General features: G+C 39.4%; 1 protein-coding gene across 5 annotated transcripts in view; it reads left to right on the top strand.

The window, feature by feature from the left end:
• The window catches only part of sanbr (SANT and BTB domain regulator of CSR), a 60,570-nt gene that overhangs the window by 25,974 nt on the left and 12,071 nt on the right, over positions 1-22,525 (top strand). For all 5 annotated transcript variants that reach the window (XM_055639899.1, XM_055639900.1, XM_055639901.1 and 2 more), the window contains 7 exons: positions 3,213-3,299; positions 3,386-3,496; positions 6,321-6,444; positions 9,471-9,623; positions 13,298-13,443; positions 19,614-19,713; positions 21,472-21,504. In XM_055639899.1, coding sequence (XP_055495874.1) covers positions 3,213-3,299; positions 3,386-3,496; positions 6,321-6,444; positions 9,471-9,623; positions 13,298-13,443; positions 19,614-19,713; positions 21,472-21,504 — 754 coding nt within the window. The remainder of the gene's footprint in view (positions 1-3,212; positions 3,300-3,385; positions 3,497-6,320; positions 6,445-9,470; positions 9,624-13,297; positions 13,444-19,613; positions 19,714-21,471; positions 21,505-22,525) is intronic.

Consider the following 22,525-nt stretch of genomic DNA (forward strand, 5'->3'; position numbering starts at 1 on the left):
TCTTTTAATTACTGTGGTTCTCGAACATTAGAAATCTCCTTTAATCATGTCAGTGGAAGCAACCATTGGTAGTAGATGGAATTTCTTGCAGGCTTCCCTTCGGCTAATTAGATAATGAATACATCTCTCAGTTTGCTGTTGTCCCTCTGATATAATTGTTTGAATTTATTAGAAATGCTTAATCTAGAAATCTGTAAAATGAACTAGTAACATGAGGCCAAGACATTTTATCTTCCGAGAATCTAATTGGAAGTGATAATCACATGGGGCATGCATTTTCTGTCCATTGAGTCAAAAAAATCATAGCCATCACTCTACAGACCTCGAGGTGTAGCAAAATCAACATTTTGGAACTTGATTTTGAGACCTGACCAATAAAAACAATTGCAGAAACAAAGAACCGCAGATGCTGGTTTATACCAAAGAGTTTGCATAACTTAAATTTGCATTTCAGAAGATGCAAATTCAACAGCACTCTAGCACACTGTTTCCCCCTTCCCTGCCGTTTCTCATGGGAGAGATGAGTGAAACAAGATGATTGCTGGCAGTGAGTTGATTTATACATCAAGTTGCACCTATTATTAAATATGGGACTTCCGTACTTAATAACTATCCACTTATTAACAAACACTGCGAACTGCTGCTTATTTTATTACATCCAAGAACCAATCTTATTTTGTTTTCATTATCTATCTCTGTTGCAGTTACGTTTTGTACAAATCACAAGGATGTACCATGTTATCCTGATGTCCTAATCATATGCTTAACTGTTGAATGATGGAATCACAACAGAGCCAAATGTCATTCTGGTCTTACATGGCAGTAATTGTAAAAGCAGATCCACGTCAATGCTTAGTAACTTGCTTACACACCTCCTTGTTCTTCCTCAAAACTTGCTCCCCTCAGATAGTACATCATACTTTTTTCTTGACAATAACCGGAATTTATTGGACGTTACTCAGACTTTATTGGACTTCATCTTGCACAAAATGTTGTAGGGCTGATCATCTAAAATCAGTACCCCGCTCCTGCGTTCTCCCCATGTCCCTTGATTCCTTTAGCCCTCGGAGCTAAATCTTAGTCCCTCTTGAAAACATTCAGTGAATTGGCCTCCACTGTCTTCTATGGCGGAGAATTCCACAGATTCACAACTCTCTGGGTGAAAAGGTTTTTCCTCTTCTCAGTCCTAAATGGCCTACCCCTTATTCTTAAAGTGTGACCCCTGGTTCTGGACTTCCCCCAACATCGAGAACATTTTTACATGTCCTTCCTTGCCAAACCAATATCAATCAATCAATCAATCATTTATTTATTGTCTTTCGATCAAAACATGCTTCCATATGAATCATGAACGAAATTTGTACTCGGGTCCGAGCAACGTAATAGTGCAGTAAGACATCAATAAATTCTAACATATAAAAACCTTCCACAATAAAATCTAAATAATAATGAGCCTATGAATAAATAGTAAAAAGTAAACAAGCAGCATGGTTAAAAGACAGCAGCATAATAATGTCCATAGCAGCAGCAGTAGCAGCAGACAGTTCACTGAGGGAGTGAGGGTTCAGACAGTGAGGTAGGGAGTTTAAAAGTCTCATGGCCTCGGGAAAGAAGCTGGCTTTAAGCCTTGTTGTCCTGGCCTGAAACAGTGAGTTAGCAAACCGCTTGGATTTATTTGATGTCTCAAGCCCTATTATAAAGATGAAGTGAGATTTATTAACCGTGACATCAGGCAGCATTTATTATGTAGCTTGAATGAACTTTGGACACACTTGCAGAAGTTCCCACTTGGATCTATTATTCAATCAGAGTGATTGTTAGAGAATCATGCAGAATTTTGTCTAAAATTAGACAATCTGATGATTCTAACGTAAACTGGTACGTAGTAATTAGTCGTAGACAAGCAACCTGCAGCAGACACCAAGCAGGAATAAATTACAGTTGAATTACTGGACTACAAGCCTGAACTAGTGGTGTGACAAGGTAAATTCAAATATAATAAGTAGGGAATTTAAAATTTAAAAAATCGAATAATCTGAAATAAAAGTCATGTGAATAATGGCCATGAAACCACTTGACTTTCATTAAAAACTTAGCTGGCTTACAAATGCCCTTTGGAATAGAAGTCTGTTGTATACATGGTGTGCCCTAAATGTTATGTCCGAGCAAGCCACCAGTGGTAGTGAACCACTATGAGAACAGAATGAAAAATAAACTGGATGGATCACTAAGCACTGATAGACCACCTTCATAAAGTCAAATTTACTTAGTGGAAGAGTAGAAATGCATGCCAGGAGCAGAACTAGGTGTGCCTATGAATGAATTGCTAGCCAGGGAACCTAAAGCACACAACTGCCACCGTGCAACACAGCAAAAGAGTGGTGATGCTGTAACAATTATGTCTGGGTCAAGGTTTTGGAGTCCTGCATACAAATGTGAATGAAGTAGCTCAATTACATTACAGCAGGAAAATACGTTGCACATCCTTCTCTCAAAGATACTCAAATGGCATTCAAGAAAGAAAATATTCATTGGCTGCAATTGGAAAGGAAAACTGCTTTGGTTATTGGAGGCCAATCAGCTAAGGCTGATATTGCTGATGGAGTTTGAGGTGCCTTAGGCTCTACTATATTTAGTTGTTGTATTAAAGACTTTCCTATCATAGGTAGGGATGATAAATCCTTACACAATGTTGAGTCCTGCTTCCAATTTTTCAGATTAATGATCCTCAAAATCTAGGTTAATAATTGACAATTAGTATTTGCATCACATAAACTCACAACCAATGCGGGGCTAACTATTTCAGTTTTCAGCTGTGACCATTATGCAAGTGTCTCATAATTCTGCGTTGTGCCACAAATGTGACAATTTTGTCCAGCTCTGAGGTCGTGCATAATTGAGGGTGGTGTGTATTTTTGGAACCTCACTGTATTTCTGGACTTTTATTACTTGGAATACTAAAACTTATGCTGATCTTTTTTTTCTCTGGGGGAAGTGAATCTCTGGAATTCTCTGCCCTAGAGAATGGTGGAGGCTAACTTTATTAGAAAAGTTCAAGGTGGAGATGAATAAGAAAGTCCGTAAGAAAGTCCGTTCGGCATTATGCATATAGTGATGGTTAAAAAAACTTCAAATTAATTTTTATTTAGAGCAAAAATAAGTTAAAAGAGATTAAATATTTGTGATGTAATTTTTATTATTCTGTGAAATAGCAAAATATTTTGTAAGAAGATTGAGAGGCTATTTGATCCAGAGTACAAGGACCAAGATTCTCCGGGCAGCGCTCATACACTGTACAGGTATTCCATGAAAATTTTAACTGATGTTTACAAATGTTTTTAACTGTTAGTCCTGACTACTGACAATCATGCTTTATCTTTTTCAGATGCAGTTTGTGTAAGAAAGTTCTTACCAAAGAAACAGAGAAAATGTTTCCTTGTTTGCCTGTGAAAATAAGGATTGATCTGCGTGGAAATATAATATACTTGCACAATAGGTAACTGTTGAATTAGATTGGAGTTTATAAATTAAACTGGAGTTTGTACATAAGAATTAAATATTAGGATTTCTGGCCATTGTCTTTCATACTGCATTTCACTTCATTTTGATTCCCATCTAACCCCCATTTTATTTTCCAAAAATGTAATTTTGATGCAAAATTGTAATTGACCTCAAACGTCTTTCTTGTTTTGATATTGCTATATTTTTTCCACGGTCTGTTACTTTTTTCCGAGGATGGAAACGTCAAAGACTAGAGGGCATTGCATTAATTGCAAGTGGTGAAAAGTTTAAAGGAGATGTGCAGGACAAGCTTATTACACAGGGTGATGGGTGCATGGAGTTCAGTGCCAGGGGTGGTGGTGGAGGCGGATATGATAGTTGTGTTTAAGAGGCTTTTAGATATGCACATGCATATGCTTGGACTGGAGGGATATGGATCATGTGTAGGCAGATGACAATGTATCCTTGATTTAAGTTCAGCACAGACATAGTGGGCCAAAGGGCCCGTTCCTTTTAGATAGGCACATGGAGGAATATGGATCATGTGCAGGCAGAAGACGTCAGTTTAATTTGGCATCATGTTTGGCATAGACATTGTGGGACAACCATTATGTAGTAGTGGGGAAGCTGTTCCTAAATCTGGCAGTATGCTTTAAAGCGTTTGTATCTTCTGCTTGATGGGAGAAGAGGGAATGGCTGGAGTAAAATCAGTCCTTGATTATGTTGGCTGCTTTCCCCAGACAGCATAAAGTGTGGGTGGTTGGGAGGCTGGTCTGTGATGGATTGGGATGCATCTACGAGACTCTGCAATTTCTTGCAGTCTTGGACAGAGCAGTTGCCAAACCTGATGAATATGTTTTCTCCAGTACATCTGTAAAAGCCCGTAATTGTCTTGGAGCTGTGTCGATCTTAGTCTTCTGAGGAACTAAAGATATTGGTGTGCTTTCTTCACCATTGTTTCAATATGGTTGATCCAGAATAAGGTGATAATATTTATGCCAAAGAACTTAAAGCTCTCGACCACTTTGTCACCATTGATGCTGATTGGAACATATACTTCACCTTGCTCCTCAAAGTCAATGACTGGCTCCTTTGTCTTGCTGACATTGAGGTATTTGTTGTAAGCGTAAAGGACTTAGTGCCCTCCATAATGTTTGGGACAAAGATCCATCATTTATTTATTTGCCTCTGTACTCCACAATTTGAGATTTATAATAGAAAAAATTACGTGGTTAAAGTGCACATTGTTAGATTTTAATAAAGGCCATTTTTATACATTTTGGTTTTACCACGTAGAAAATGACAGCAGTGTGTATACATAGTCCCCCCATTTCAGGGCACCATAATGTTTGGGACACTGCAGTGTCACGTAAATGAAATAAGTCATGTTTAGTATTTTTTACATATCCTTTTGATGCAATGACTGTTCGAAGTCTGCAATTCATGGACATCACCAGTTGCTGGGTGTCTTCTCTGGTGATGCTCTGCCAGGCCTGTATTTCAGCCATCTTTAGCTTATGCTTGTTTTGGGGGATAGTCCCCTTCAGTTTTCTCCTCAGCATATAAAAGGCATGCTCAATTGGGTTAAGATCGGGTGATTGACTTGGCCACTCAAGAATTGACCATTTTTTAGCTTTGAAAAACTCCTTTGTTGCTTTAGCAGTATGTTTGGGATCATTTTCTTACTGTAGAATGAACCGCCGGCCAATTAGTTTTGAGGAACCTGTTTGAACTTGAGCACATAGGATGTGTCTATACACTTCAGAATTCATTATGCTACTACCATTAGCAATTGTATCATCAATGAAGATAAGTGAGCCAGTACCTTCAGCAGCCATACATGCCCAGGCCATAACACCCCCACCACGCTGTTTCACAGATGAGGTGGTATGCTTTGGATCTTGGGCAGTTCCTTCTCTTCTCCATACTTTGCTCTTGCCATCACTCTGATATAAGTTAGTCTTCGTCTCATCTGTCCATAAGACCTTTTTCCAGAACTGTGGTTGCTCTTTTAAGTACTTCTTGGCAAACTAACCTGGCCATCCTATTTTTGCGGCTAACCAGTGATTTGCATCTTGCATGATAGCCTCTGTATTTCGGTTCATGAAGTTTTCTGCGGACAGTGGTCATTGACAAATCCACTCCTGAAGAGTGTTTCTAATCTGTCGGACAGGTGTTTGGGGATTTTTCTTTATTATAGAGAATTCTTCTGTCATCAGTTGTGGAGGTCTTCCTTGGCCTGCCAGTCCCTTTGCGATTAGTAAGCTCACCAGTGCTCTCTTTCTTCCTAATGATGTTCCAAACAGTTGATTTTGGTAAGTTGTGGTAAGGGTTGGCTGGTCTCTAACAGTTTTATTCTTGTTGCTCAGTCTCATAATGGCTTCTTTGACTTTCATTGGCACAAATTTGGTCCTCATGTTGATAAACAGCTAAAAGTTTCCAAAGATGATGGAAAGACTGGATGAAAGACTAGGTGCTGAGATCTCACTTATACCTGCATTAAGGAGGCAATTAAAAACACCTGAGCAATTACAAACACCTGTGAAGCCATGTGTCCAAACATTATGGTGCCCTGAAATGAGGGGACTATGTACAAACACAGCTGTAATCTCTACGTGGTTAAACCAAAATGTATAAAATTGGCCTTTATTAAATTTTGAAAATGTGCACTTTAACCACATGTGATTTTTTCCTATTACAAATATCAAATTGTGGAGTACAGAGGCAAATGAATAAATGATGGGTCCCAAACATAATGGAGGGCACTGTACTCCATTGTAATGAATGTAAAGTTGACTAGAATGTTTTCAATTCTTTAGAGACAAAAGCTGGGATGTGCACGAGTATCTTAATGGTCTCTATGAAGACTTGAAATCTTGGCAAGATGTGTATTGGCGTTTATGGGGAACTATAAATTGGCTGCCCTGTACTAGATGTAAAAAGGTAAGTTTTCATTTTTACTTAAATGTTGATTGCTGAATTTTTTATCAATATTTTAAAATAACTTGTTGGGAGTAGAATTTTTAAAACAAGCTGATTCCAGCCAACTTTGACAGATAATGAATTTATTCAACAGAAAAGAAATACTGTATTGAAAGGCTAGCAGTACTAAAAATGGATCAATTACCCTGTTTGAATGATTTCCTAGATGCTGATTGATGCATTGCTGGAAATTATTGATGTCGTGATCACCTTCCTCCAACATCTCTAGATAAAGTGCAACAATAAAGCACAAATCAAAGGCCAGTCATTTTCACTTGCAGGAAAACTCTAAACAATAGCGATAAGTGGCCAACAGTGGATGAGATGAGAAAACTAACAAGGATGTAATAATGACAAATTGTGCTTAATAATGTTTTTGGATGAATAACAGCCATTTGATGAGGGATCTCAGGTTAATGTGTGTGTGAATTTTCAAAAGCATTTGATCAAGTGTTATCTGGTAGTTTTTGAGCATGATTAAAGCCCAAAGAATAAAAGGGCAGGAGCAGCAAATAAATAAATCATCTAATCCCTTTACATCATCTTTACTATGATATCTGTCCCTTTATGTGTCCATTCTCCACCAGGAAGGTCACAGGTCTTTGGGAAAGTGATTATTAAAAAAAAAACATGCATGACCCTATAATCAAAACTATGGAGAACAAGAATAAGGAAGTTGAATGAATCGTTAAAGCACTAGTTTGGTCACAACTGGAATAATGTATCCAGTTCTGGGCACCGTACTATAGAAAAATGTGAACAACTGAAGAAGGGTGAAAATGAAGTTCTACTGCAATGTTTCCAGCAATAGGGGGCGGATGGGAGAAGCTTGGATTGTTCTCCAAAAGAGGAGTTTGCATAATCCTTTAGTGGTATTTAAATACATGGAGAGTTTAGGTCGATAGAGAGAAAATTGACATTGGCAAAATGATCAAGGAAATAAAATTAAAGTAATTGACAAAAGAAGAAAACCAACATTAGGAAAACATCTTTCGTGCAGTGAGTAGGTAGATTCTGAAATGCATTGCTGGGGCAGGAATAGCAAAGGCATATTAAATTGTGATGTTTAAGAGCAAATTGGTAAGTATGTGGAAAAAGGCTTTAGGGAGGCAATGAGTGAGTGGTTCTGGTTGGACTTGTCAACAATGGCCATATGAGCCGAGTTACCCCTTCTACTATATTCTTTCTTTATAAATTTGAATTGAAGTGAATTAACTTTATTACCAATGTACATTGAGTTGGAGGCTTTGTTGTTTGAAGTAATGGGGTTGCATTTGATTGTGAGGATGGAGATTCCATAACTCTCTTTACAATTGATATTGGGTCGGTGATGTTGAAGTTTGTATTTAAAGGGCATGTGGTTGGTGAAAACGTGCTAGACGATATTTGTAGTGAGTTAGTCCGGCTGCAGTTACAAAAAGAGGACATGAGTGACTGCCAGGAAGGTCAGTAAGGATAGGCAGGTGGTTCAGGAATTCCCGGTGCTCATCCCCCTCTCAACCATGTGTGTACCATGTTGGGGTGTTTAGAGAGAGAGCCTCAGTGGCAGCAGCCGCAAAGTTTGTGGTTCCATGGTTGGCTCTGATGCACAGCGCGGAAGGGAATAGTGGAGGTGAGAACTAGTGGTGGGGGATTCGTTAGGGAGGGGAACGGGTGTTTCAGTGGTCGAAAGTAAACAGGGTTATCTTGGATTGGATATATAACATCATATGTACCCAGGGAGGGAGAAGAGGTTAGCAAATCAATCTTTTTTTCTCTGGTAGGGGTATCAAAAACAAGATGGTATAGATTTAACGTGAGAGAAAGCACCTTAAAGGGAACCTTTGGATAAAGTTTTGTTTTAACAAAGAGATTTTTTTCTTGAGTGCATTGCCAGAGGAGGTGAATTATTGGGTTTAGGTATTTAGATAGACACTTAAATAGGCATAGAAGGATATGGTCCTAATGAGGGGAAATGGCAATGTATAGATTAGCAAAAAGATTGGCATGGGCATGGTGGGCTGAGGGCCCATTTCTGTGATGTATGAATCTATGACTGAGACAGGACGAGGGATTTGGAGGTACAGCTAAGCCATTGTATAATGGTATGGTGGGTTTATTCCTGTGGCTCTGTGGAGCAAATGGCTGTCCACTGTTCCTATAAAAAATTGGCTCCCCAGGTTATGAACGACCTGACTTATAGAAACCAGACTTAATGCAAATTCTCCCACACATTTTTCAACATGGTGAATATTTGATAAAAGACCAAGTGTACCTAGAGCAAAATGATATGGACAGTTGTAGGAAACTGACATTTCTGGCAAAGATAAATCTACTTTAAGTCATCCTCATGAATGGAACTCTGAAGTAATCTGGGGATTGTCTGTATTCCATTTATTTTTTTAGAAAGTGTTTGTGGCTTTAAAGGAGGAAAAAAACACACAATCTGTTACATTTTCAGAACATAGTTATGCAACATGGAAATTGGCCCTATGGTCTATTTTTGGCAATTAAGATGCAACTATGGGAAAAAAGTAGCATTTTAGCTTTGGAGTGGTATTAGGGCAACTATAAATGTTACTGTGGTCATATGAGTCTATGAAGAAATATTTTTTTTTTATCATCTCTGTCATAGTTAGGTGACCATAAATTCTCCCATTAGAGATGACTGGTAGTCGGATTCAGATTCAGATTCAAATGTTATTGTCATTGTGCAGTGTACAGTACAGAGACAACGAAATGCAGTTAGCATCTCCCTAGAAGAGCGACATAGAATATGAGCAATAAATAAATATATTTACGTGCATACAGTCATAGTAGTGCAATTATTATTATTTTTTTTTGTATGTAGTCATACCTAAGTCGCATTTTAATGCAAGTTGTATTTGTCTTTATATAATGTTACAATTGAGGTAAATTGAAGGGACTAGTTAGTATAGTACTAGTTGAAACAAATCTATGCCACATGCTATGTTTATTTAGTATTGTGCTATTTTCATTTCTTTTAGGTTTTTCAATGCACTGAACTCTCCCATTGCCGATATCACCCTGAACAAGTGATATATCTTCCCTTAGGCAATCAATTTACCACTCCTGGCTTTGGATTGTATCCCTGTTGCAAGCAGAAAGTCATGCGGTTTGATCCTCTTCAAGTAAACACAGTAAGCATGAAAGATGAACAAAAAATATGCTATTAAATGTCTACCATTCTGGGAGCACTCCGTAAAGATATTGAGTTCTGGAAGTTAACAACAAAGAAGGAAGCCAGGAAGCCTGCTGTGAATGTGCTTGTTATTTTTTTTAAACTCCTCAAGAGTGTGTAATGTAATGTATTTAAATAATTTCCTGTAGCTAAGAATTTTATGCTCCCAACAGCCTGCGAAAGACAATCGAAGCCCTCATCGGCGAAACAACATATGTCTACCAACATACACGCTCTGTCTACCAAGGCCCGCTGCAGCTCCCAGTTGCTTTCATTTTAATTCCTCTCTTCTTATTCCCATACTGTTTTTCTTTTTTTCATTGGCCTCCTTCATTGCTGGAGTGAGACCTTACGCAGACTGGAAGAGCAGTATCTCGTATTCCACTTGAGTAGCCTTCAAACCAATGGTATGAATGTGAATTCTCCACTTGCAAGTGATACAACATCCTTATTTAGAGGAATATGGGGCAAATGCAGGTTGTGGGCCTAGTATAGATGGGGCATGTTGGTCAGCGTGGGCAAGTTGGGCCAAAGGTCCTGTTGCCACACTCTATTCACTATTTTCCAATTCATGTATCATTTGTAGGTCAGTTATTTTCCTTGTGTCACTACTCTGCTAAATCAAACCATGTTCTTCTTCATATAAACTCAGTACATACTTCTGGAAATATTCAAGAAATTTACATGATAAATTTATGCAATGTTTTTCCATTCTCTTAGTGGTGCTAGCTAAATTACCCCAAATTATTTCTGTTTTGCGTGTACAGTGCCCTCCATAATGTTTGTCCCAAAGACCCATAATTTATTTATTTGCCTCTACTCCACAATTTGAGATTTTTAATTAAAAATATCACATGTGGTTAAAGTGCACATTGTCAGAATTTATTAAAGGGTATTTTTATACATTTTGGTTTCACCATGTAGAAATTACAGCTGTGTTTATACATAGACCCCCCCATTTCAGGGCACCATAATGTTTGGGACACGTGACTTCACAGGTGTTTGTAATTGCTCTGGTGTGTTTAATTACCGCCTTAATGCAGGTATAAGAGAGCTCTCAGCACCTAGTCATTCCTCCAGTCTTTCCATCACCTTTGGAAACTTTTATTGATGTTTATCAACATAAGGACCAAAGTTGTGCCAATGAAAGTCAAAGAAGCCATTATGAGATTGAGAAACTAGAATAAAAATGTTTGAGACATCGGCCCAACCTTAGGTTTACCAAATCAACTGTTTGGAACATCATTAAGAAGAATGAGCGCACTGGTGAGCTTACTGAACGCAAAAGGACTGGCAGGCCAAGGAAGACCTCCACAGCTGATGACAGATGAATTCTCTCTATAATAAAGAAAATCCCCAAACACCTGTATGACAGATCAGAAACACTCTTCAGGAGTCAGGTGTCGGTTTGTCAATGACCACTGTCCACAGAAGACTTTGTGAACAGAAATACAGAGGCTACACTGCAAGATGCAAATCACTGGTTTGCCCCAAATTAGGATGGCTGGGTTACAATTTGCCAAGAAGTATTTAAAAGAGCAACCAAAGTACTGGAAAAAGGTCTTGGGACGAAGATTAACTTGTATCAGAGTGATGGCAAGAGCAAAGTATAGAGGAGAGAAGGAACTGCCCAAGATCCAAAGCATACCACCTCATCCGTGAAACACGATGGTGGGGGTGTTATGGCCTGGGCATGTATGGCTGCTGAAGGTACTGGCTCACTTATCTTCGTTGATGATACAACTCCTGATGGTAGTAGCACAATGAATTCTGAAGTGTATAGATACATCCAATCTGCTCAAGTTCAAACAAATGCCTCAAAACTCATTGGCCGGCGGTTCATTCTACAGTAAGACAATGATCCCAAACATACTGCTAAAGCAACAAAGGAGTTTTTCAAAGCTAAAATACGGTCATTTCTTGAATGGCCAAGTCAATCACCCGATTTGAACCCAATTGACCTTGCCTTTTATATGCTGGAGAGAAAACTGAAGGGGACTAGCCCGCAAAACAAGCATAGACTAAAGATGGCTGCAACACAGGCTTGGCAGACCATCACCAGAGAAGACACCCAGCAACTGGTGATGCCCATGAATCGCAGACTTCAAGCAGTCATTGCATGCAAAGGATATGCAACAAAATAGTAAACATGACTACTTTCATTTACATGACATTGCTGTGTCCCAAAAATTATGGTGCCCTGAAATGGGGAGACTATGTATAAACACTGCTGTTATTTCTACTTGGTGAAACCAAAATGTATAAAAATGGCCTTAATTAAAATCTGACAATGTGCACTTTAACCACATGTGATTTTTTTTTCTATTACAAATCTCAAATTGTGGAGTACAGAGGCAAATAAATAAATGATGGGTCTTTATCCCAAACATTATGAAGGGCACTGTATATCACTGAATTATTTAAAGGCGCCACTGCTATTTGCTCGCCTGTAGAACCCTGAGAATTATATAATTTCTGAATCTGATCTGTGATTGTATATTGATGTGCTGCACTATGCAACTATTAGATTAAATATCTCCTATTCAGTTTTGTCTTTTCCTCCCTTAGAGGCACTAGAGATTACAGATGAAGTTCCTGTGGAGGAACAGTGGGTCCGACAGTGTTTGTGGGAAATAAACAACCAATGTTCTGGGTCTGAGACCGAGTTTAAAGTTCCCATTCCGATGAAGTCTTGAGTGTCAATTTTTTTTTTCCACCCCTTTTTTCAAGCTTCAGTCGGGTCTTTATTTCAACGCTAAATCTCCATTTTTATTTAGGATGCTTTATCAATTTACATGTCAATAATCAATCCTGTACTTTTTTGGAACTGTTGCTTGCTTTGTCCATTTTTTTTACCCCTGTACTTTCTGAATTCCCCTGCAAATTTAGCAATGATATTTTATTTCACTGTCTTGCCGTTTGTGCCTAGAACAGTAGAGCACAGGTAAAGGCACCCTGGCTGACATCTATGTCAAAAATGATGTCAAATAAAATTAATCTCTTCTGCCTGCCTAAAATCCATGTCCCTTCATTCCCTACACATTTATGTCCTATCTAAAACTTTGCCTGTGTTTCTAGTGTCTGAAATATTGTTTTCAGTATGTATTTGACGTTTATTTGGCAAAACTTTGAGTTTATTTCTTTCTAGCAATACACACAGATATTAAATGAGTATTGCATTCATTTTCTAATCACCATACTTCTGTTGGTTTTAAAGAAACAAAAATATACATTTATAGGAACTCAGAAAGACTAGACTATATTAGTATTTATATATTGGACAGGCAATGAATGCATTTTTCCCCACAGCAAAAACTAAGGCAACTACTTACAATAAAAACAAAGTGCTGTGGATATTTTGCAGATTAAGCAGGAACGCTGGTGGGTAATGCTTAGTGCTTCTACAAATCATTGACAACTGTGTAGCTAACTGCATGCTTTTAGCAAGGATTATTGATCATTTGAACATTGATAGCTCACTAAAGCAAGGACATAATGGCTTCTTTCTGTTTAATTTCCTTCCTACTTCGTGCATTATAAATCTCAACTGTCAGCGGAGATTGAGCTAACTAAAAAAAGTGAGAGATGATGGTCTCTGTTAAGTAATTGGTGTTTTTGTATTTTTACTTTTAGGGTTGTAAACTTCAGGAACATGTTGTCAAATTGGCTAGTCAGCTCCAGAATGGTAAACTTACTTCATTATCAATTGGTCAAGTGTACTGTGATGTACTGCAACACAAGGATGTTGTCTGTGTGCCATTTTGTAAAACTGAAGAAAGGTAATATTGAGAAGCTCTTATTTGAACATTTAAACATTGCAAAATTATGTTGAATATGGATTATTTATGTTTTTACCTATGTAAAGATGGCAAGTACTGAAATTTAAAAAAATAGGTAAATGCATGAAGTTTTTTACCCAGGGTAGGAGAATCCAGAGGGCATGGGTTTAAGGTGAGAAGGGAAAGATTTAATAGGAACCCGAGGGCCATCTTTTTCATAGAATAGTGCTGGGTATGAGCAACAAATTGCCATGGGATATGGCTGAGGCTGGTACTATAACCACATTTAAGACGTTTGGACAGGTACATGGATAGGAAAGGTTTAGATGGACATGGGCAAAAAGTGGGCAAATGGGACAAGCATTGATGGGACATCTTGGTCAGCATGGACAGGTTGGGCTGAAGGGCCTGTTTCCAGGTTGTATGACTATTGCATGCAGATACATTTTAAAGTGATCTGGAAATTATGAGAACATGGGAGTCATAGAGTTGTACAACACAGAAATTGACCCTTTTTGCACCCCCCCCCGCCCTCCCCTCCATCCACTGGTGTTGCCACGTTTAGGGAACTATAGAACCTTAAGGTCTCTGTGTTTATTAACATCTGGACACCCTACAGTTTATTGTCTATGTACTACCCCTATTTGACTTCTCTGCTTTGCACGTTTCAATATTAAATGGTGCACTCAAATTTCCATCTGATTTATAAATCAATAGCACAGTTATAGTGGGTGCAAATCATGGATTTGGAATGGGAAAACACCGTTGTCAGTGGTGGCCACACAACAGCCAGATGAGCAAGCAAATTGAGCCCAGCCTACAGCAGCTACATGGAGCGGCAGTGGCTATTGAAGGAGCTGACAACACCTTGCCAGGCCAATTTTCCCCCTACACCACTGTCAAGAGGACACTGGGCCTTAAAGTTAGAATATAGAAATGCATATCTCCTTGGGCTAAGATCGAACTTTTCAGAGACTTGAGATTTGGAAGATGCAAGGTGGATCCGGAACAAATGTGGAGATTTTATACATGCTGTCCCAGAAGAGGATCCACTATTATTCACTTCAATTGTTCCACTCTTTTCCTTGTCATAGAGTCATAGAGTGATACAGTGTGGAATTTTAAGCCCTTCGGCCCAACTTCCCCACACCGACTAACAATGTCCCAGCAAGTCCCACCTGCTGCGCTTGGTCCAAACCTGTCTTATCCATGTACCTGTCTAACTGTCTCTTAAATGATAGGATAGTCCCAGCTTCAACTACCTCCTCTAGCAACTTGTTCCATACACCCCTCCACGCTTTGTGTGAAAAAGTTACCCCCTCGGATCCTATTAAATATTTTCCCCTTCACCTTGAACCTATGTCCTCTGGTCCTCGATTCCCCTACTCTGGGCAAGAGACTCTATGCATCTACCCAATCTATTCCTCTCATGATTTTGTACACCTCTATAAGATCCCTCCTCATCCTCCTGTGCTCCATGGAATAGAAACCCAGCCTACTCAATGTCTCCCTACAGCTCACAGCCTCTAGTCCTGGCAATATCCTTGTGAATCTTTTCTGAACCCTTTCAAGCTTGACAATATCTTTCCTGTAACAGGGTGCCCAGAACTGAACACAATATTCTAAATGTGTAACTTGTGTATGATGTACTCATGGTATCGGATTGGGTAGCATGCAAATCAAAGTTAACATACACCTCTGACAATCAGGAATGCCAAGTAGATACTGGGACAAACCTGTGTCATGTATAATGGGCTACAAAGCAGTCAGGCAGCATCACTAGTGGTAGTGCGGTCCTCCCTGAAGAACTTAATGCATTCTATGCTCGCTTTGAGCAGAAGGCCACAAGGCAATGATATCCTCTCATGTCAGTCTCGAGTGTGCCTTTTCCCAGGGTCACTGCTGCAGAAGTAAGATCAGCCTTCTTGAGAGTGAACCCATGGAAAGCAACTGGCCCAGATGGAGTCCCTGGCCATGTCCTTAGGAACTGTGTGGACCAACTAGCAGGAGTGTTCACGGACATCTTTCATCTCTCCCTAGTCCGTTCTGAGGTACCCGCCTGCTGAATATGACACGCATTAATCTACCAAGCAGCCTTGATCCACTGCAGTTCGGCTACCGCCACAACATGCTGATGCCATCTCCCTGGCCCTACCTGGACAAAAAGTATTGGATGTTGGACCTATGTTGGATTCATCAACTCTAGCTCTACTTTCAATACCATTATCCCAATCAAGCTCGTCTCCGAACTGTGACTGGATCCTCGACTTCCCAACCAACAGACCACAATCAGTGAGGATAGGTGATAAATAACCCTCTTTGGTAATTCTCATCTCTGGTGTCCCACAAGGATGAGTTCTCAGCTCCCTACTATACTCCTTATACACTCATGATCGTACAGCCAAATACCAATCCAACTCAACTTACAAGTTCACATATGGCACCATTATAGTGGGCCGGATATCAAATAATGAGATGGAGTACAAAAAGGCGATTGAGAACCTTGTGATGTGCTGTAAAGACAACCTTTCTCTCAATGTCAGCAAGAGCAAGGGGATTGTGATCGACCTCAGGAAGTAAAGCAGTACACGTACACCAAATGGAGTTGGTCAAAAGCTTCAAGTTCCTAGTAATAAATAACACCAGTGATTTGTCCTGGACCAGCCACATCGAAGCTATGTCCAAGAAAGCACACCAATGCCTCTATTTCCTTAGAAGGCTTAGAAGGTTTGGCATGTCAGATTCGGATTCAGATCCCCAACAAACCCTCACCAACTTCTATAGACGCATAATAGAAAGCATCTTATTGGGTTGCGTCACAGCTTGTTTGGGAACAGCACTATCAAAGATTGCAAGAAATTGCAGCGTTGTGGACATATCCCAGATTATCATGCAAACCAATCTCCCTTCCATTGATTCAATCTACACTTGCTGCCTCGGGAAGGTCACCAGCATAATCAAGGACCGGTCTCACACTGGTCACTCTCTCTTGCCCCTTCTCCCATCAGGCAAGAGATACAGAAGTTTTAAAATGCATACCTCCAGATTCAGGGACAATTTAAAGGGCAGTCCTGAACTTCCATATACCTCACTTGACCTTTTTTTAGTCAAACTTTTTTTGCACTAGATGTTGAACACTTTATCCTTTATCTGACCACTGTGGACAGCTTGATTGGAATCTTGTATAATCGTCTTTGACTGGACAGCATGGACACAAAAGTTTTTCACTGTACCTTAGTACATGTGACTATAATAAATTGAACTACTGATACCCCCTATATTTGTATTCAGGTCGTTGAGGTTCATAAGAATCTTGAACAATATTTAGTGGTGTATTTTGTTCGTTATTTAAAGTAATTTTCAGTTGTTATTTATGCATCCTTATAGTTCAATTATATTGCCGTAAGACATTAACACGCTTAATGTTCGTTTTTAAACTATTTACAAATGTCTGGACTTGTGGCAAAACTGCCAAAGTAATTCATTATTATAAAGAAAGACAAAATGATGGAGTAACTCAGTGGGTTAGGCAGCGTCTCTGGAGAACATGGATAGGTGATTGGACCCTTCAGACTGAATTCATTATTGTATCCTTTCAAGTGGTAGCAATTTGATTATAACATGCATTCCAAATAATGTGCAAAACATATTTAGTAATTTGCAGGTGTTTATTTAATTTGTAACGTGTGGCCGACAGCAAAGGGTGGATGATGGAATAACCGGGGTGAAAAAAGAGATGTGATTATGTTGGCCTCTTTCCCAAGGCAGCGTGAAGTGCAGATGGAGTTAATGGTGGGGAGGATAGTTTGTGAGATGGACTGGGCGACATCCACAATTCTCTGCAATTTCTTGTGGTCTTGGGCAGAACTGTTGCCAAACCAAGCTGTGATGTATCCCAATTGTTTTTCTCTAGTGCATCTGAGGAAGTTGGAAAGAGACGTTGGAAACATACCAAACCTCATAGTTCTTCTGATGAAGTAGAGGTGTTTGTGTACTTTCTTGGTCATAGCTTCAATGTGGTTGTTCTGGGATAAATTGTTGGTGATATTTACCCTTTGGAAATGTACTTATCTACCATCTTTACACTGGCATCATTGATGCAGATAAGCTCCATCTTGCTCCCTGTAATTCATGACCAGCATCTTCATTTTGCTAACATTGAGGAGGCGGTTGTCTTGTCACCATTCTACTAAATCTCTTTCCTATACGCTGTCTCTTCACTGTTTAAAATCTGGCACAATACAGTGGTGTCACTTGCAAATGGAGTGATAGCAGATTCTGGCTGTGCAGTCCTGGGTGCATAAAGAATAAGGGGCGAAGAATGTATCTTTGTGAGGCACCGGTGTTGAGAATGTGTGATTGCCATGATTTTTTTGTTGGATCTAAACCCTTCAAACTTTGGTGATGCACATTAATAGCAAAGCTTGAAACTATTAGATGTGCTCTGAATCTATGCAATTTGGTGTACCAGATGTCATGCAGCTTGATGGCTGTTCTCAATATGAAGTCTAAAATTTGTCGCTGCAGGATTGTGACTGTACAGTAAACTCTTGTTATTACGGACCTCTTCACAAGGGATTGTGGTTAAAGCGGACGGGCCTATCGACCTTTGCTGCCAGGTTGGGCTGCCGCCACCACCACCACACCACGCAGCTCCCTCACTTGCATTCCAGCCGATGGCGGGTCGTGAACAATGACTACCCCAGCAGGCCGGAGCGGTCAACTTACCTGGATTCCAGGCCCAGTTCGCCATCATCAAGTTCGCCAACGACACCACTGTTGTGGGACGCATCACTGATGGAGACGAGTCCGAGTATAGAAGTGAGATCAACCAACTGACCAAATGGTGCCAGCACAATCACCAGGCTCTCAACACCAGCAAAACCAAGGAACAGATTGTGGGCTTTGGAAGGGGTAGGATGGGGACCCACAGTCCCGTTTATATCAACGGGTCGATGGTGGAAAGGGTCAAGAGCTTCAAATTCCTGGGCGTGCATATTTCCGAAGATCTCTCCTGGTCCCAGAACACTGATGCAATTATAAAGAAAGCACATCAGCGCCTCTACTTCCTGAGAAGATTACGGAGAGTCGGTATGTCGAGGAGGACTCTCTCGAACTTCTACAGGTGCACAGTAGAGAGCATACTGACCAGTTGCATCGTGGCTTGGTTCGGCAACTTGTCCGTCCAGGAGTGGAAAAGACTGCAAAAAGCTGTAAACACTGCCCAGTCCATCATCGGCTCTGACCTCCCTACCATCGAGGGGGTCTACCACAGTCACTGCCTCAAAAAGGCTGGCAGCATCATCAAGGACCCACACCATCCTGGCCACACACTCATCTCTCCGCTGCCATCAGGTAGAAGGTACAGGAGCCTGAAATCTGCAACATCCAGGCTCAGGAACAGTTTCTTCCTCACAGCCATCAGACTATTAAACTCAACTCAAACAAAAATCTGAACTTTAATAGCCTATTGCACTTTATGTGCTTATTTATATATATATATATATATGTGTGTGTGTGTGTGTATATATATATATATATATTCAATGGTATATGGACACACTGATCTGTTCTGTATTTATTTATGCCTACAATATTCTGTTGTGCTGAAGCAAAGCAAGAATTTCATTGTCCTATCTGGGCCACATGACAATAAACTCTCTTGAACTTGAACAGTTCCAGACCAAAAGGTCTTGACTCCAAACGTCATCTATCCATGTTCTCCAGATATGCTGCCTGACCTGCTGAGTTACTTCAATACTTTATGTCCTTTTGTGTATTTGCCAACATCTGCAGTTCCTTGTTTCTACTACGATAACCTCTTACTTGGTTATAGCGGAAAATCGGTAATAACGGACACTATTTCCCCTACCACCTATGGTTCATTATGCAAGGGTTTACTGTACTTATAAATACTGTAGTAGTTGGCACAGTAGAGCAACTAGTAAAACATGTCTCGGCTCCAGAGACACAGGTACAATCCTGACCTAAATTGCTTCTTCCTTCCCCCTCCCCATATAAAATAGACAGATTAAAAAGAATTTAAGATAAACATTTCTAATAACTTGATTTCTTAGCATACTTTGCTGCAGAATAATATGTTTGGCTGTTAGATGTTTTTTTTTAAAGTGTGTTTCTATTATAACGTTTCAATTGGAATTTTATTGCAGTAATGGAAACATAAATCTATCTGAAGAGCAGGATTTAGATTCTGAAATCTTAGCAGAACCAAATTCATGGAAAGGACAAAAAATTGGAGATGTCACAACTGTAAGTAATTGCACTGTTGGATGGTCATATTTCCTGTAGAGGAAAACAATGGTATTTTAAAAGTGAAGTAATACTCTGAGGTGTTTCTGATATGCAATGCCTACCCCTACTCATTTTGCAAGAATCTTTTGGTGTTTCATTGCTTCAAAATTAATATTTAGGTAGCATATTGTCAGGGTTTTCTCTTTTTGTTTCATAGCTTATGAAATGCTGTGGTTGCTGTTTAGCAAAATATAGATATCAAATAGATGATTACACAATGATATTCAGTGATATTTGCTGAGGGTATAACTTTGAATAAAGTAATCCTACTAATTGGAATGGCAGTAACCATTTGCCTTAGAACATATTGTAAATATTAATTCAATATCTTGCGTAAACTCTATGTAATTTGGCAACATAAATGCAGTGTAAATTGTACTCTATTGAAATGATTAAAATGTCTTATTAGGAATGAGAATCATATGATGGTACAACAGTTATTGCTAATGTCTCACAGCTCCCTGGATCTGGGTTTGGTCCTGACCTTGGGTGCTTCGTCCCTTTTATTATGTTTTTTTACTATACTCTGTTTTCCTCCCATTTCCTAAAGAGTGAAAAAGAGGAATTGATTAATTCAATCCATAGATATGGGGCCCAAAACTGCTCACAATTCTCCAAACGTGGTCTGACCAGTGCCTTATTAAGCCTCAGCATCACATCCCTGTTTTTATATTCTAGTCCTCTCAAAATAAATGGCAACATCGCTTTTGCCTCCTTACTACTGACTCAACTTGCAAATTAACCTTTGGGGAATCCTGCTGTAAGTCCCTTTGCACCTCTGATTTCTTAATCCTCTCTCCATTTAGAAAATGTTCTAAGCCTTTATCCCTACTACTAAGGTGCATGACTGAATACTTTCCCACCGTACATGTGAAGAGTAACGGCCCCAGCATTGACCCCTGTGGTCATTACCAGCCAACTATAAAAAGCTCCCTTTATTCTCATTCTTTGCCTTTGGCCATTCAGCCAACTTTCTATCTATGCTAGTATCTTCCCTCTAATATTATGGGCTCTCATCTTCATTAGCAGCCTCACATACAGCTGTATAAACCACTGACTCTCCTTTATCTCTCCTGCTATTTACTGTCTGAAAGAATTCTAACAGATTTGTCAGGCAAGATCTCCCCTTCACTAAACCATGCTGACTTTGACCTATTTTATCATCCGCTTCTAAGTACATAAACCTCATCGTGAGACAGGGGTTTAAATCTACCGCTTTCAGAACCCTCGGGTGTAGTCCATCGGGTCCCGATGACTTATCCACCAAACCTTTTAGCTTCCCAAGCACCTTCTCCTTAGTAATAACAACCCCACTAACTTCTGTCTCCTAACTCTCTTGAATGTCAGGCATGCTGCTGGTGTCTTCTGCTGTGGAGACTGACGCTAAAAGCTTATTCAATTAATCTACCATTTCTTTATTTCCTATTACTACTTCTCCAGCGTCATTTTCCAGCGGTCCAATGTCCATTATTCTGTTGGTCTTATTTTGAAGCTGTTGATTCATTTAGCAGCAATCAGCAGGTTGTGACTTTTTGTATTTCATATTTAAATAATCCCAAATTTTGAAGACTAAATATTCATTAAAGGTTTATCTGCAATATTCAGAATGATTATAATATATATATATATAACTGACATGTCTTGCTGATTATATGCTTATAGGTATCTTGTATAACTATTTATGCTGGTTTCACAATCTCTAAATTCCTTTTGTAGTTTTCACTTTTGAAAAACTGGAGTTTGCAACTGGTATGTAATAGTTATTAACGTATTATTTGTTATTATTTCTGTAAAATGGTAATACACACTAATGCTAAAATGAAGTATTTGGATAACAAATAAGTCGAGTTGAATTTTATACAACTAATGTTTGCTATCACTTGCAAATTACTCAAGTTTAATTCAATGTTTATCCCATCTGCCGTTAGCCATTTCATGTTTCAGTTTTTTGCATCAAGCATGAGCATTGTAAGATATGTCAATGGGAGCAATGGTAGTATAAGGGAGCAGGGACTATTGAGATGCAAGCAAGCTGTCAATTGAGGGTTAAAGAACTGGGCTTCTTGTTCATCGCCAAAATTGGAGGAAAACATGACTCGAATTTCAAATGGATAGTTTTATTCCAGCAATACATAACTGGAAATATTTTTACTTATTAGAGAAAAATATAATAATAATTTCCAGACCTTTGAATTTCTGAAAAGAGATGCTTCATGATGAGGCACCATTACAGCCCTGATGCAATTGTCCTGGGCACATTAGACAATGCCATTGTACAGCTTTCCTTTTGGAGCACGGCCCATGTTGTCCTGGGAGTTGGAACAACAATCAGAAAGGTGTATTTCCTACTTTCATCCCATGGACTATCCCTTGCACAGCCTAACTGTTTCTGCTTGATGTTTAGTCCATTTCCATCTCCTTGCAGATTGGTCCTGATCCATTACCACCCCACTTCACTATCAGCCAAGCTATTGGACATGTGACCACTGATTCCTTAATCCTAGTACCATAAAGAATAACAGATGGCATATTTTTTATTCTGAAAATGCAGAAGAATTATTGCCACAGACACTGCACACCTGCTGCAGATCCATTGGCAAACATTATATTCTTCAAGCAATCAAATACCTGGAGAACTGTCAGATTAAATTTAAGGAAATTAGACTAGACTGGAATAAAGTTGAGGTGTTGGTGCAATGAAGCCAGTGTAATCTGTAAACATACTTGTGATGAGTAACGAGATAATGTATGTTGTAATACAGGCGATGAA

Source organism: Leucoraja erinacea, chromosome 8 (genome assembly GCF_028641065.1).
Source record: "Leucoraja erinacea ecotype New England chromosome 8, Leri_hhj_1, whole genome shotgun sequence".
In the NCBI taxonomy this organism is placed as follows: domain Eukaryota; kingdom Metazoa; phylum Chordata; class Chondrichthyes; order Rajiformes; family Rajidae; genus Leucoraja; species Leucoraja erinaceus.